Raw genomic sequence first — 17549 nt, forward strand, 5'->3', positions numbered from 1 at the left:
GTCCAGTACCTGATAGATGGAAATGGTAGTACTGCAGCAAGAAACTGAATAGTAAAATAGCAAAAGAAATATGAACTTCCAATAGCATTAGCTTTTCTGATGCAACTAGTATATAGAAATTCTAATGATGGTACCTGAATCATAGAGTTTTCTTTATCTCAGCCTTCCAAAGCATAGATGTCGTCTACCAGGCTTTATAATGGCTGATCATTACACTCATTGTGATGCTGACCCCTAACTCTTGGTTGGAGTTATTGTTGCCATCTTTTATTATAAATAAAACAGCACTTATCCATCTTACTGCTGTTCAAGATTTTAATGTCCAATACACAATTCCAATTTTCCCTAAATCCAAAAGCTTCCAAGTGTTGTCAGAGCTTGAAAATGGAAGTAGGTAGAAAAATATTAAAAAGTCACCTGCCAATGTTCTCACATTCTGTTTCTCATCTGGCACAGACACAATAGGTGAGGATTTATGATTTGCTCAGCACCTCCCTCCCAAATTCCCATCTTAACAAAAGCTCAGGCATTTGAACCCAAAGGCTGTATGTGAAAATTAAGGGGGTTTCACTAGTCTGATAACAGTTCCTGTAAGGGTGCTTTTAACAAAGAATTTCTACATTAAACAATGATGTTCTGGTAAGCCTTTAAAAGAAACCCCTAACACTAGAAATTAAGACTTAAGTTGCTTTTTTATTCCTAAATTCCTGAAGCTCTTAAGTTTACATGACAAACTGGACTTTTGTTAGGCTGCTATGGGAAGGACTGTAATTTAGCTAGTTTCAGAAAGGTTTTTATTTCAACCAATATCTCTGAAAATGTTGAACATTTGGGAACTCATTTTTCTTTGAGAGGCAATGAACATAATACTCTAGTAGCAACTGAACATGCAGATTCCTTCTAAACAGTTGTTCTCAGAATCTGTTTGGAAGTATAACTATCAGTGGGCCAGTTCTGATGTAACTCTTTGTATTTGCAGCATTTGTAGTTATCTTAGGACTTCTTGTTGTATTCCAAAGTAATTGAGATCATGAGCATTTTAATGTTTAGTTCTTCTATTCATCCATAGTCCCCAACAGTTTTTTTTTTTTTTTACAGATGACCAGTAGTTCCATTATAAAATAATTCAGAGTACAATTGTTCTAGATGTTTCAGGGCCTTTCCCCACTTAGCACAAACACACTGTGGTGTCCCCATGACATCCCTTCATCTGATCCCCAGTCCATGACTGTTCAGGGCTAAGTTGTCCTTAGCTGTACTGATGGACCCCCTTATTCTAACAGTCTCCAAGAGCAGCCTCAGTGCACAAAAATCTGTTAAGTGTTGTTACCCATTATTTTAGAGAGAAGTGAGATATCTGCAGTGAAAGAAAGGCAATAGAGGAATTGACAACGGGGACAGCAATTCCATGCTAGTGTAGTTTCCTGCTGAGTCAAGGATGGGTGAACAGTGCTTTAACTCAGACAGCTCTCAGTGGACGTGGATTTTTTAAAATCACATTTGCAGTTAGTATTTGCAGTTCTAGATTAGCCTTTAAATCATCATAAATCATGTTACGGTGAGCAGTTGATGGAGAAGAAACTTTGTGTAGTGACATTACATCACAATTGGCTGTAGTATATTTTTATCCTTTTTTCTTGAGTGGAAAAAAAACCCCATTCTGGTATATCTGTAAAACTTAGGAAAAGCATCTTTAGGGTAGCTACTGGGATTCTCCCATAGTAAAGAAGCACAGTTACTAGTAGTTAATAACTTTTCTCATTGCTTCTGTTGCTTTCAAAGTCTCCTTGGGAGTGAGAAATGATCTCAAACTGAGGCAGCCTCATTAAATTAACTTCTTACTCTAAGGTTATAGATCAAATCACCCGTGATATCTAAGATTAGTTAATCTATAAGCAGCTGAACAAAGTTTTGCATTGGAATGTGTGACTTCCTCCACCTTCAACATGGGGATAATTGCCTTGCTAATTATAGGAAGAAGTTTCTCCTTAAGAATTTAATTCAACAGCATCAGCTGTAATATTTGATGACCCAATTGAGCTTAAAAACTGTGTTGTACTTACTTCAATCAAGTTAGGTACCAATTGGGGGTGGGGGAGGCTAAGTGAAGAGATACTTACTGTGTCACCAGGTGATTACATTTGCTTGCCAACTCAGAAGAAATGTGGCATGAATTCTACTCAGCTGGGCAAAATGTACAGAGCACATGGGACCTATCCAAACATGTAGCATCAGGTGGCTGCTACATCTAATTGATGGTTAATATAGCTGCTGTTTGCTTTGCTTGGTGAGAGTCGTTCCTGATTTTGCAGCTGTTGCCTTTAATTGGAACTCCTGTGTGTACCTATTTCCATGCAGGTACCTCATTGACCTGACAGCATTTTGCATTCTGTTCAGAAAAGGGAACCTTTTATATACCAAGAATAGAGAGCTGAAGGAAGAGAATGGCTATGAATACCAAGAAGGGACATAGTCACTCTTAGTGCTTTGTGTTGTAGGCTGGGTTGTTTATCTTTTGGAAGGTACCTGTGAAGTTGGAAACAAAAGGGTTTGTGGTGAAAATTAGGTGCATTTAAATAGTAAGATTGGGAAAATTTACAAAGTGAAAATTTTGCTATAGAGATGGATTGCAATGGAATATCTAGGCAGAATGCCAGCTTCCATTTTTCTTTCTTGCAAACAGCCTACCTTATTTTGTTTCTTTACATTTTCTCATTCTTAGACTTGGTTTTGTACTTCTCTGATGCCTTGCCTAAATCAGCACTCTCTCTATATATATATATACAGTCATGTGAAAAAGAAAGTACACTGTTTGAGTTCTATGGTGTTATTGGCTTTATTTTCGTAAAATAAATGACAGTGTAATATGTCATGTGTTGTTGTTCATCTGAGCTTGTATTTACCTAATTTTAAGACCCGCTAAGGACCAGAAGATGTTTTATTATGTCCTGATATGTAAAACCATAGAACTCAGAGTGTACTTGCCTTTTCACATGATACTGTGTGTGTATACATACACAGTGTATATGTAGTATGTGTGTGTGTATAGTTGGTATGCTACAAAGCAAAGCATCAACCTCAGAATAGTATTCAAGTTGTATGAATGTCCTCAGATTTCACATAGGTAGCTTAAGCAGTTTTAGAAAATGTGGTGGCAGACCAATGCTTTGGTTGTAAATGAGTTCATATGAGCCAGAAAAAGGTGTAGGTTTGCTAGGATTTGATAGTATTCTGATAGGCTTGAACCAGTGATAGGGGTTATCCTCATAGTCTGCCCTCTGGAATTTGTTTTTGTTTGGGGTTTTTTTTCGTTGTAACTGGTTACAAAACTACAGCAACTCTTTTGTGATGGAGAAAAAACCCAATGGCATGCATTTTCTGCATACATCCACTACATGCTTTCAAAATACCTTTTGGTCCCAAAAGACTGGGAAACCCTGCTTTAATACATAGTGTGCAGCTTTTTTCTTCTATTTTTGTTTAATTACAAGTATTTTTTTTAAAGTCCCACAGCCTTAAGGGAGAAGAGGATTTTTCTTGACTTGCCCCATTTACCTCTTATGCATAAGAAAGGTAGTAAACAATGTACTATTGACTGAGCCTTTTTTAGACTAACATTCCTAACTGTATGAATTCTCATCTGCTTTTCAGAGGAGGTCCCTAGTAAGACATACTTATCTTCCTGTACCACACAAAGCTACCACTTTCATCTAAGGCAGAATTCCAGCAGACAGTTATCAAGTCCCAGGATTGGATTCCATCCTGAGGACAAATAATTTTCAAAGACCTTGGTATTTGTTGAAATAAATGCAAACTTTCAAAATCAAAGTAGACTCTGAGAAGTTACCCTTGAGTGAAATCACAAGGCATTATTTGCTGTCTTTCTAGTTTGTGGAGAATATACATTTATGCCCCCAGAGTGCTGACTTTGGATTATAGCACTTTATTCAGGAGTATGGTCTAAATAGGAGCCTCATAGCATCAGACAAACTCTCCCTCATTAATAGAGGCTGTACACACATTCCCTATGACTGATTGTTTTTTTTTTAAATAATTTTCTCCTTAGGAAAGGCTGGCATGCAATTTGCCTGCCTGTTTTCCACCACCTTTCTTTTATACACACATACATCAACTAACTGTGCTTGCTAATCTTCTTTATTAAGGTAAGCTCTCTGGTGTAGTTGTGCAGTGTAGGAGCAAAGTGTGAGCACTGAAGCTATACTGCAGCTTTTTTATCTGACCTTGCATACCAAATGTCCATATGACAAAGAGCATAGAAGCATTCCTATCTGATTAAAAAGCCATGGGGAGAAAGTGAAGGTAAAACAAGAGGAAAAAAATAAGGTGACTGCTAGGTTATGTTCCCTCAAGTCAGTCAACTCTTAGCAATCACATAGATTTTCTCCATGATGAACTGTACCTAACCTGGTCTTTCAGGTGACCAGTTATGAACTGCAAAAACTGAAAGAACACATCAGCAAGGAAGTAGTTCTCTGTAACTTTTTGTTGCCTTCTAGTGTGCAGATTTATACAGCCCGGTTCTGTTAAAGCCTTCTTTGAATCAAGGTCAAATCTCCTCTGACTTCATGGACAAGTCCATGTAGTTTCCTTGGCAGTGGTAGAAATGTGGCTTGTCACTGCCGTCTTCTGGAATGTTTTTTAATTTCCCCATCTAGCCTAAAACTCTCATCCAAATACTAACCAGGCCTGATCCCTCTTAACTTTCCAGCCCAGCCTAGGTAAGCCAGGCACTGGTAAGCCAGGCACTGCTACCTTAAACTTTAATAACTTGAGGCATTTATGTAGTTGATCAACCAATTAATATTGAAGCCAAAATGTTTATAAGAAAAGTTATGTTTGTCTGCTACTATTGGTACATAGAATGCATTTCAACATTTAATTTTTGAGGAAAATGTTCTAAAAAATAGAGACCAGTTTAGGGCTGTAAGAAAGAGTCATTGTGACAATTGTGTTTTTTCTCTCTTGTTGAGGCTGTTGGCCTCACATTTCATGTTGGGTGACATGTGGCAGGTTCCCTTTTCTAATTAGAACAAATGTCCCAATTATGTTAATATATCTCCTGATGCCAATCAGTGAATAATTAGAGACAACACATCTGTTTCCTGCTAAGGGAGTCAGATTAAAAAAAGCTAGAAGAACAAAGTGCAGAGCACTCTAAATTGCTGCCACATTGGATTGTGCATTTTTTCGATATAAATGCAGAATATCATGAACAATTTTCAAATGCTATAACTATACATTATATTTTTGACTTATTCTATCATTAACTCCAAAGACCCTCAGCAATTTATAGTAATTTTTTTAAAAAATCAAGACATGAAAAGCAATTAAAATAATTAAAGCCAATGAAAACACAAAACAAATTAATTGAAATTATCAATCAACAGTTACAAGTCTATTCAAATGCAGTACCTATGTTTTAAAGGCTTTTTAAAAGTGAACAATGATATTAGTCCCCTCAATCCATCCCATTTCTGACAGCAGGCAGGTGTTCAAGGGATCCCCACTATTCCCTGAATTAGTAACAGAAATCTGGGTGCTCTCAGATTATGTGTGTGTATAATATTATCAAATAGAAGAGATTATATGTATCTCAGGGTTGAACTGTGGAGTCTTAGGTGCTCTCTAAGCTTGTTTGTTTGCAGATGTTTCAAGAAGTTACCTACTTGTGTGATGAAATGTCAGCAAGCAAACAGCCAAGTTCAGAGAGCACCAAGGACTCCATAAATAAATGTGTGTGTATGCACCTCATATCATATCATGGAACCATGATGAGGCAAGAAAGCAACATCCAAATACCACCAAAGGATAAGACAGGTCCTGAAGAGCCAGCTCAATGGGAAGAACAAGATCCATGCCATCAACACATATGTCCTGCCAGTATATCAGATACCTTGCCAGTATAGTGAGCTGGCCAAAGGAGGATGTGGAGGCTGCTGAGGTGAAGAGCTGGAAGCTCCTCACAATGTACAGAGGTTTCCATCTCAAGTCCAACACCTAGAGACTATACACCAGCCGAAATGAGGACAGGTGGGGTCTGGTAAGTGTCAAAGCCACTATCCTGGATGAAACCCAGAACATCCTGGAGTACATCAGTAAGATGGCACCCAAAGATGAGCTGCTGAGAGAATGCCTGAGGCAGCAGCAGACATGAAAGAAAGATGAAGCAGAGGAAGTGCCAAGGCAAGACAAGACCCTGCATGGGATGTACTATTGACAGATAGCTGAGGTGGCTGACACTGGGAAATCCTACCAGTGGTTGGAAAGAGCTGAACTAAAAGACAGCATGGAGGCACTGATCATAGCAGCACATAGCACCAGATCCATAGAAGCAGGGGTCTACCACACTAGACAGGACCCAAGGTGCAGACTGTACAGAGAGGCCTCAGACAGTCCAACACTTAGTGGCAGTGTGTAAGATGCAGGCAGGAACAGCATATACTGAACAGCACAACCAAGTAGCTGGCATTGTATACAGGAACATCTGCACAGTGTATGGGCTAAACTGTCCCAAGTCCAGATAGGAGATTCCGCAGAAGGTTGTGGAGAATAACGGCTAAGATCAGACATTGTGGTAGTAGACAAGGACCAGAAGACAACAGTGGTGATGTAGCAGTGCCAAGTGACAGCAACATCAGGAAAAAGGAGTATGAGAAGCTGGAGACGGCCTGAAGGAAGAACTAGAGAGGATGTGGAAAGTAAAGGCCAAAGTGCTCCCAGTGGTGGTAGGAGCACTCAGGGCTGTGACTCTCAAGCTGGGAGAGTGCTCACGGGAGCAACATCAGAGCTCATTGTCCAGAAGAGTCCAGTGCTAGGAACAGCTAAGATGCTGTGCAGAACCCCAGTAGAGGACCCAAGGTTGGGGAAGACATATAGCACCCATAAACGTGAGAAGGGGAATTTTTAAATACACACACACACACACCTCTTCAAGTCACTGTTGACTCTGGTGACTACCTGAACTAGTCCCTGCAGTTTTCCTGGCAGCATTTTCAGGAGTGGTTTGCCACTGCCTTCTTCCTAGGACTGAGAATGAATGGTCCAAAGTCACTCAGCTGGCTTCATGCCTAAAGTGGGACTAGAACCACAGTCTCCCAGTTTCTGCCTTAACCAGTACACCAACCTGGCCCCTGCTCTCAGATTACTGTTAGAGAAAAAGAGGTACAGAATTAAATGCAAGAATTTTGTGATGACCTACTGGAAGAATTAGTAGGGACGCGGTGGCGCTGCGGGTTAAACCGCTGAGCTGCCGATCGGAAGGTCGGCGGTTCGAAACCGCGCGGCGGGGTGAGCTCCCGTTGCTCGTCCCAGCTCCTGCTCACCAAGCAGTTCGAAAACATGCAAATGTGAGTAGATGAATTGGTACCGCTTCGGCGGGAAGGTAACGGCGTTCCGAGTCGTCATGCTGGCCACATGACCCGGAAGTGTCCCTAGGGACAACGCCGGCTCCAAGGCTTAGAAACGGAGATGAGCACCGCCCCCTAGAGTCGGATTCGACTGGACTTTACGTCAAGGGAAACCTTTACCTTTACCTTTTTACTGGAAGAATTAAATTATAAAGTCAAGGTTCTCTGTTACATCTAGGTGTATGCCTCATAAATAAGTCTCCTCTAAGTTCAACTCTTAGTAACTTCATGGTCAGGTAATGTAATTCTCTCAGCAACAATACTGAAGTGGTTTGCTACGGTGTTTTTTTAGTTAGTTTGGTTTTTTTAAGTTGCTGATCAAGTAGAATCCCACCTAATTTTTAACCACGGACAACAAATGCAAAAGTTTGTTTTAACCAAGCATTGGCATCTCTGCATCATAATATTGATATTTCAACTGCCTCTTGCTGGGTGGGCAAATGTGGGATTCTCATCTACTTTTACTGTCCATACCATAACCATTCTATTCGTGTTTTTACACCTTGGCATTGGTAGGAAACAATTGATTACAATTATATCAGTGGTAAAATAGTTTATCTCTGCAAATTCCCTCATTTACACTAGCACTTTATTTATTTTTATATGGCTCTGGGTGGCTAACGGAATAAAAACAAGATAAAAACATACCAAATAAATAACCAAGATAAAAGCCAAGATAAAACCAAACAGCACAATCAACATAATCATGATATAGGCTCAAGCACTCACCATGGGCCCCAGGCTCAGTAACAGAACAGTAGGATCAGGGCAAGTCTGATCTCTGAGGAATGATGTTCCAGAGGGTGACAAAAAGGGCTCTCTTCCAGGGACTCACCAGGTGACACTCTAATGGATGAGATCCAGAGCATGCCTCTCTTGCCAGATCTCACAGGATGGGTAGATACAACTAGGGAGACAGTTGCACAAGTAACTTGGCCCCATGTCACATTGCCTTTTGTTTATATTTCTCCCTGTTAAATTCTATCCTATACATTTCAGGCCCTTGATCAATCCTGTATCGATCTTTTTTAAATACTGTATGTTTTCTTTCATCTAAGCTATCAGCCATCCTTCCCAGTTTTTTGCACCTGCAAACTTTATAAGTGTCCCCTCAACCAAGTCATCGATAAAAACATTTAACAGCACAGAGACCAGTGTCACTCCAGTTGATACTTCACTCAGAGATGAAGTGAGTCATTAATTAGCACTCTTTGGCAGGCACTCAGCCAATTATTCATCCATCTAACAGTAGTATCATCTAGTCCACATTTTACCATTTTATGAAGGAGAATCTCACGGGAAGATACAGACATACAGGGGAGCACTGCATACTTTCTCTTGGGCTTGTCCCTTTTGAATGAATTGTAGCCTTCCAGTGCTGTATGTCAGTCATGAATATCATCCTCCCACCTACTTGGTAGGATTTGGCTTCAGTATATTGACTTGAAAGGTAATTTCTCAATTATACTTCCTAGATTTCATAGAATTGCATAAAATTAGAATGAAATTGGGTCATGGTTGCACTTGTGGCCAAAATGTGCCAAAACTGACCCGTAGTTTTCTTACTGTGAGAAGGGAATGCTGCATATAGCACAGGTAGAATTAAGATTGGTAACCTAGTTTATATCACCTCTATATCATTAAAAGTCATTATGTGAAAACATATGCAATATCTCAACACGGCATATTCATAGGCTGAGAGTTCCTGACAGCAACTCTCTGATGTGGATACCTAAACCACTCCACCTTAGTACAACTTCGGCTTGTATGATGCCACATGCCTGAATAAAATCTACATATAATTCTAGCCTAGAAAGATGTATTTGGAAGGAAAATGGAAGAAGTAATGCCTTGTGAAGAGGGTAAGAATGAAAGATTGTATGCTTTCTGCTAGGAGAAATAATAGGAGCTTTCTGGCTCCTATTCTGGAATAGAACTACTGTTCTATTCCAGAATAGGAGCTGGAAAATGGCATAATGTATGTGTCTTGTATAAGGAAGCATAACACATGGTTAACCATGATTAACTGTGGTTTGATCAATTAACTCAGTTTTCTGGCTTGGCAAAACACACTGAATCATAGAATACATGGACTGAGTTCACATAGCATGCTGTGCTAAAATGTGATTTGGCAGTTTGTGTTCTCTGAACATAGGAATAAAACTAGTATTTTCAGAGTTCTGAATTATTGGCATTTTATTTAAAAGTATTAAATGAAGCAATGCCTTACTGAAAACAGGTGTTTATTCTGAAGCAATAGTTATATGTTTAATAGCTGAAGCAATTTTAATTTGCCATTTAGTACTATTACCAAGGACATTATAAGTGACTCATTTCTAAAAGGCCCTGCAAATAAGACCTGTGGTTTTGATCAGTGCCCTAAGGAGCTTAAAGTGCAATATCCTGTTGTCTTTGATAAATTAGGCACATCAAACATTGGAAAATAATTTGAATGCTCCTTCTCTGAAAGTATATGATGTGTTTTAGAGGAGATTATTAGCAGCTCTCTGAAAAAGGCAGCATAGCAAGGCTTTAGCTTTGAAAAAAAGTTACAAATAGGGGGAAACCAAATGCTCTATGGGAGAGGTTGACTGACAGATTCAAGACAAAAAGCAAAACAAGACATATTTGCTAACTAGTTTTTCCTCTTAATTTCTGCCAGTATTTTAGAGCAGTTCTGAACTTTCCCCATTTCTTAGGTTCTGGACAACAAATTCAAGGAACATCCAATATTCATTTTGCCATCTATGATTTCTAGGCTGCTTGGCCTAGAAATTACATATTTTAGGAGAAAAATATGTTACTGCAAGTAATTACAGGTCTTATGCATATAACTGTACTGTGAAAGATAGGACCTTTATACATTCCTGTTGCTCACTTCATTTCGTAAATGCAAGAACATTTTGCCCACACAGATTTCACCAGAATTCTCTTTTCCATCAGATTGCATGACAGCTGACAGAATAAAATGCAGTAGGAATTTTCTTTATAACATCAGTTATAATGATGATGTGAAGAAAACTAAGATAAATCCTGCTTCACAGATGACCATCAAACAAGTATATGTATGTGTAAAGCTGTTCAGTTTTCAGATTCAGTCTACAAAAAGAGGTTCCAAAGATGTGCAGATATAAACACAGCACCTGTCTGCAACACTTTCAAGCAGCCGTGCCTTTTCATGCAGCAACTGTGGAATCCCATCCAAGTCTTGGCCAGGTCTGACTTTGCCCCAAGGTCCAGACAAGGCTGTCCAGCATTGCCACAGGCTGAATCTATCATTTTGCTTGTATCACCATTACCTCTTGATGAATAAGCAAACATGGGAGCATTATCTACCTTTGTCCATATTGGCCCTGTTCTCTGTATGTTGCTACAGCATGGTAGGAAAATGGGGCAGGGAACAATTGACCAATATTATGTCAATGGGGAACTTGTTGTCTTCTGCAAATGCTGTACTCTTCTTGGGTAATTAAGACAAAATAAACATCTGGTTTATGGAGTTACAGGCAGGTGCTGTGTTATGCTTCCACATGCTCCAAAGCACCATTGGGAGAGTGAATCTAAGTGCTGTACTGCTGTAGAACTTGGCTCAGTAAGAACAACGTGATAGTCCCCAAAAATGTATATTAGATTGGTGGCTAAATGTAACTTAATTCTGACAGTTGCACCCTGGAAGGTATTAGGAGAAATAAATGAGTGTAGGAGTGCAAGAAGAAATACCATCTTTGCCTACTGGTTCTATCATGCAAATTGTGTAGTTGCTTAAAATCCCAGAAGCAGATAGAGGACTAAAATGATGTATGCATGGGATGAATATGTTTGATCTATCTATCAAGATATGACAACTATTTCTATGAAGAAAAAGTCTTAGGAAAAACCTGTATTTTGCCTAATATTTTGGTATTAATTATAATTTCAGGATTAGAAAAATCTAAGGGTTGTAGATTCATTAGTCCATGACTGCACGCGGTATTCTATCACAAAAAAATTACTGTAATTTCACACTATTCTAAATGCAGTAGTTTTCACTAGAAAGAGTTTATGCATGCAGTTCATAGAATCATTAATAATTCTATACTGTGAAATATTAAGTTGATGTGTATTAAGGCTGAACTGAGAACAGATACTTGCACGCTTACAACAAAGTACTATTTTGTGTGATAAAATGAAATATCCAGGTAGAATATTCATGTTCCTGTCTTAGATGGGACTTATTTTACTAAGCAGAACGTCAGTGATTCATCTAAGGAAAGAATCAAGCTTTATGTTAACAAAAATGGAAGAAGGCCCAACAGCCTAAATGAATGATTAATCACAGTCACTTCTGTGACTTTAAAAAAAATGGAGCAAACTTTCTTGGCTTTCGATCTCCTTGGGCAGATGTTCAAATTGTTTAGAGTAAAGGGCATGTTTTCTGGACAAACCAGGTCTGTCTTAGTTGTGAGAATTCTCTGTATTCCATTGGGTTAGCCAGGGGCAGGATTTTTCTTTTTTTATTTGATTAAAGTGTTGGGCATAAATTCCAGTGATCCGGTGACATGAAGGCACTTCTTTGATCCATCCCAGGCTGTAAAGCATGCTCAGTTCAAAAGCAAATAAGCTACTGAATGTTCAGCCAATTTATGTAGACTAGCTTACCTCAGGCAGCTCCAGAGAATGGAGTGCTTCTTTATGATAGAAATGAATGGAATATTATATAGCTTGAAGAGCAAGTTTTTATATCCTTAGCCATTCCAGCCTTTTTAAATGCTCTTTTTAAAAAATAAATATTTGTATGAATACAGGGGTGTTATTTCTCTTTAAGTGTGATTGTATATAAGCAATTCACTCAGAGTCACATAGATCCATAGAGATGGCAAACATTATCTTATTTTAAGTGTCTACACAAGATGCATTATTTGTAAAATGTTTAACCTATATTCCTACTAAGTTATTAATGGAAAATCATTTGTTTCAAAAGATCAGGCACACATGACCCACATAGATTCCACAGGGGTCTCTAATAGTTGTTAACATTCTTAAAATTGGAAGGGCCAGAGAATCTCCTGCATAAAATGAATGCTATTTTTCTTTGAATTTTAAAACTCTCATTGTTCAGTCTCCTAAGAACATTATTGAAAGGTAGGACAGAAATGTAGGACGGAAAGGTAGGACAGAAAGGTAGGACAGGATACCCTGGAGAAGATGCTGATGCTAGGGATTGTGGAGGGCAAAAAGAAGAGGGGCTGACCAAGGGCAAGGTGGATGGATGATATTCTAGAGGTGACGGACTCGTCCCTGGGGGAGCTGGGGGTGTTGACGACCGACAGGAAGCTCTGGCGTGGGCTGGTCCATGAAGTCATGAAGAGTCGGAAGTGACTGAACGAATAAACAACAACAGGACAGAAATAATTACAATTTAAAATACACTTGATATGATTTTAATAGGAAACCTAAATGGGCCCCTGCGACATGTGGTCTCCTCATGTCCCTAGGGCTATTAGCCACTGATAGTTGTCACAACTGACTTCTGGGAAGGACCCCTGAAAAAAGGGAAACATAAAGGTAACAGGTCTACACAGCTGGGCATTTTTTCCTCTATCCACTATATTAACATTATTATCAGTTGTCCTGAAAGAAGATAATAGACAATTGCTTGTTTTATTTGTATTTGAATGATATTTGTGTTTTTATTTACCTTTTTTAATACATAACATGTAAAGTGCTTTGGGCAAATTGTTATCCTGAGAGATGAATATAAATATGTGTAATAAACAAATAGTTCACCTGAGTGCTTGATATAAAAATGCTGTTTCTGATCATATTTGTGAATCTCTCAACAGGTTGAGTGGCTGAAAAATGAAGAGGTGATAGACCCTGTTGAAGACCGAAATTTTTACATCACTATTGACCACAACCTGATCATAAAACAGGCACGTCTCTCTGATACAGCCAATTATACTTGTGTTGCCAAAAATATTGTGGCAAAAAGGAAGAGCACCACCGCTGCTGTCATTGTCTATGGTAAGAGAATTGGTTTTGTTACATATTTTAGTTATTTATAGTTTTTGGTCCTTTCCCATAATGGTGAAAATGTAATCTGAATTAATCTGCCAAATGTAGTTCATAGAGTTCTCACATTCAACTGCCATTTCTCTCCAGATTAACAGACTCCAAGCACAATAGGTATATTCTCATATGACTGAAGTGGGTGAGTAACATACATTTCAAATAGCAAAACCAGTAGGCAGGAAAGAGAATCATCCAGTTAAAGAAGAAAGTATCATAGAAGGAAATCAAATGGTAGTAAAATGTGAAGAAACAAGATGGAACTTGCTTCATGCCAACCAGAAGATATTTAAAGGTGGTGTGCAAATTATTCTACTCAGGAACATTCTGTCATTTAAATGCCCCTACTGAGAAATGTGATGAGCAATTCTGGCTGGGATTTCTGGAGTTCCAGCACAGTCGAAAGGCACTAGAAGCAGATCTAATCATGGTAAGTATCTAGTGAATGGAGATACTGGTTGATGGATCAGTGATATGCCCAGATGAATCCAAATGGGTCCATATTACTCCCAACATCTATACCACATGCATTATTTTAACTAGTAACTTAGAGTCACTTTGTGCTCCCGTTCCCTAATATATTTTCCAGTTGGTGTTCTGATACTCAACTTATTCTCTCAATTCTAATGACATTAGAACCCAGATCATATATTTTACCAGCCTAATGCACAGCATCTAAAACAAAATTCCCTCGATCATGAATGCCCTCTATCTACACTCTCTTTTTCTGTCACCACTGGCACTTGCATGGGAAATGTTCATGCAATTCAAAGAATCTGATAATTAACCACCTTTGTGTAGAGCTCTCATTTTTGGAGGGAGAGGACTTGCATGTGGCAGAAGCAAAGTGCAAACTTTTAAAATGTCTACTAAAGTAAGCACAGTTGTTATGTGGGTAAAACTAGTTTTAATAATAAAATAGATCTTCAAAAGTTTTATTACAATCACTTTAATTTTTGCATAGATTATACTTGAACTTTTATCTTAAGGCCTAAACAATGATTTTGCCTGATTGTAAGCAATTGCCTCAGTGAAGTCCCAAAGAGAATGTTTAACTTCATTTTCTATGGGTAACTTCACTTTCTATGATTATCATTATTTATGGACACAATAGATAAGCTCTTGTACAGTTCTGATAGAAAGTACAATGCATGCATACACATAAACAAATTTTAATCCATATGTACATACAGTCAATATAATTATCCCCTTTCTAAACATGAAGATCTTGATTAGTATATGAAGTTTTATCACCTATTGCTTTATCACATATTGGAAATCTGATCAAGCTCTTTGTTACTACTTTGAAATGTCAGACATAATGAATTAAATAAAAATTAAATATTCAACTAGATTATGGAATGCTACACAAATGCAGGAATGAGAAATGTAGACTTCTAAAGTGGGTTGAATTCTAATTTATTCAGTATATTTAGTTGAAACCTTGGAACAGTGTGGGCAATTTATAATGAAAGTAGAGTGTCCTTTTTTTTGAAGTTAATTAAAACATGTTGGTCTGAAAAGAAATAATTCCATGGACTTCTGAGTTTTGTTCCCCTCATTTTCCTGGAATGTTAACCCAAGCTCCCTGTCCATGCTTTCAAATTTCTTTGTGTTTATCAAAAGCTTAAAATTGAGGCAGCTTGAATAAAGGAGGCTTGCTGTTTTCAATCTGCCTGTAATTAGAACAAGGACACATATTATACTTAGCTTTTGAGAACAACCTGGCATTCTTCCTTTGAGTTGGAAGTGGAGTAGGAAAAAAGAAAGAGATAGGTAGGGAAAAGGAGATAAATAACTTCTCCTTTGATTGCTCTGTGATTGCATTTATTCTCATTTTCTCTGTCCACGAAGAGTTTTCAGCAGTCTGTTGCAGTGCCATAAAGAAGTATTCCTGCATGTTTTTCTACCACTTTTCAATTTTATGATAAGGAATATGCTTTCAAACTTTCTTTCAAATGAGAACAGCATTTCATCAGTGGGTTCTTGCACTTACTTTGTTACAAGAAGGCATATGTGGCATATGTATGTGTTCCATCTTTCATTGAACAATCATTGAACAATTTCCAACAGCCTGTAACTCTTGTCTTCCTGGCTTCAGTTCAGTCCCTATAAAGAAGGAACTTCTCCCATTGGTTTTTTTCCCCCTTAGATTGGGTAGATAGGCATCCAGGGAAACTTTCAGAATGATGAAAATACAGAAAACAAGAGCAGCAGTAGCATTCTCCTCCATCACCAGTGACGATAAAGTAAGCTCAAAAACACCAGCAGAAGATATTCAGAACAAATTCTCAAGAAACTAAAAACTCTCAATTCCCTAAAAAACAAGATAGAAAGACAAGCTTCTTTTGCAGGGGGGACCCCCAATAATTGCAGAATAATATCTTTGTGGTCAAATAGCTAGAATATTGCACAGTTTTTGTTTTTGGTCAATATGAGTCCCATTTCATGAGTCTGAAAGTCTCTTAAAGGAATGCTTGATACAGAAAGTTGCTTTGTGACATGTCACAAACCCTGATTTTTTTTTTTTTTTAAAAAGGAATACATTTGGCATATTAGGGAGAAAGTGACTGGCCAAAGGTCACCCAGCTGGCTTTGTGCCTAAAGTGGACTCACGGTCTCCCAGTTTCTAGCCTGATAAATTTAATGGGATGCTACCACAAATTCTATGAAATGCCAGGGGTTATTAGTTAGTGAAGCTCTAATCCTTAGGCAAATAAACTGTAGTTATTATTTTCCAAAATCTAAACCTGTGAAACTCATTTAATGAAGAGTCTAGTGGTAGAATTTAATGGTGTTTTTTTTTAACCTGCTCAATCATATCCAACTCTTGGAGACTGCCTGGACAAGTCCCTGCAGTTTTCTTGGCGAGATTTTTTAGCAGTGGTTTGCCATTGCCTCCTTCCTAGGGCTGGGAGAAAGTGCTGGCTCAAGGTCACCCAGCTGGCTTTGTGACTAAGGTGGACTAGAACTCACGGTCTCCCAGTTTCTAGCCTGATGAATATAATGGGTTGCTACCACAATAAATGAAACACTGAATTTCACTTACAGGGATATTCCACCTATTAAAGTGGAATATCATCAAATAGGAATGGATCCAGGAGGATTCATGAGGTTTTAGAGAATATTCCAGATTAACCTGTGAAACAGGAAATTGACCATACATCTCTACTCTGACAAAGAACATACCCTCTTTGGTTTCTAAATATTTCAGGAGCAGGTATATGGTCCCTTGTCCATGTCAGTTGATTGTTGTGTCATCAAGTCAGTGTTTACTCTTTGTAAATAGACTTTTTCCTGGGTGATGTCCTTCATCACTGTCCTTCAACAGTACCCCCATCACCACTCTAGTTGACTCTATCCATATCACTGCTGGTTGCCCTTTTTTTCTATATTCTCTTTCCTTCTACCTTTTCCAGCATTATAGACATTTCAAGAAAGCTAGGTCTTCACATAATGTGTCCAAAAAATGATGCAGTATATGGTCCAGAACCATATACTACATCATTTGAACCAACTACACTGGCTTTCCATTTCTTTCCAATTCTTTCTTTCTGCCAGAATTTGCAGAAAATAGCTTGTGCCACATTATGTCCAGGTATGTTGTATTACTATGCTAATTCTTACCTTGGGGATAGTTTATTTAAAAGATTATCCCCTCCTGTTTGAGCCTATCCCATTTATACTCTTTTTTAGATAACCTATTAACAAAACACAAAACACTAGTGGGTACAAAAGGACTACCCTTATGAAATGTATACACTACCTCAATCCAATTTGAATGTGGGCTCTGTGTGTGTGTGTGTGTGTGTATACAATAATAATATAGAAAGCAATATATCAGTAAACTAAGTTTCATATTGATGCCTCTGGAATTAATCCTGAAAGATCTTTGGGAAAATACAATACGTACAACTTTCCACACAACTTGGAGGACAAGCCTTCCAAAGGAGGGGATCCCTTACAGAAGACGCCCACTGTCAGGACCCCTCTTATCGTACTTATTGGTAGGTGGAGATCCTGAGCAGGCTCTGATTATCCAAATAGGGCAGGCCTTTCTAGGACACATCTCTT

General features: G+C 38.4%; 2 protein-coding genes across 2 annotated transcripts in view; one reads left to right on the top strand and one right to left on the bottom strand.

Annotated features, from left to right (window-relative positions):
• Positions 1-17549, bottom strand: part of PDLIM5 (PDZ and LIM domain 5) — a 705552-nt gene that overhangs the window by 190936 nt on the left and 497067 nt on the right. The gene's annotated exons all lie outside the window — the stretch shown is intronic.
• UNC5C (unc-5 netrin receptor C) overlaps positions 1-17549 on the top strand; it is a 152974-nt gene that overhangs the window by 65392 nt on the left and 70033 nt on the right. The window contains exon 5 of the mRNA XM_063310736.1: positions 13250-13430. Within this exon, the coding sequence (XP_063166806.1) occupies positions 13250-13430 (181 nt within the window). The remainder of the gene's footprint in view (positions 1-13249; positions 13431-17549) is intronic.

Source organism: Candoia aspera, chromosome 8 (genome assembly GCF_035149785.1).
Source record: "Candoia aspera isolate rCanAsp1 chromosome 8, rCanAsp1.hap2, whole genome shotgun sequence".
Classification (NCBI taxonomy): domain Eukaryota; kingdom Metazoa; phylum Chordata; class Lepidosauria; order Squamata; family Boidae; genus Candoia; species Candoia aspera.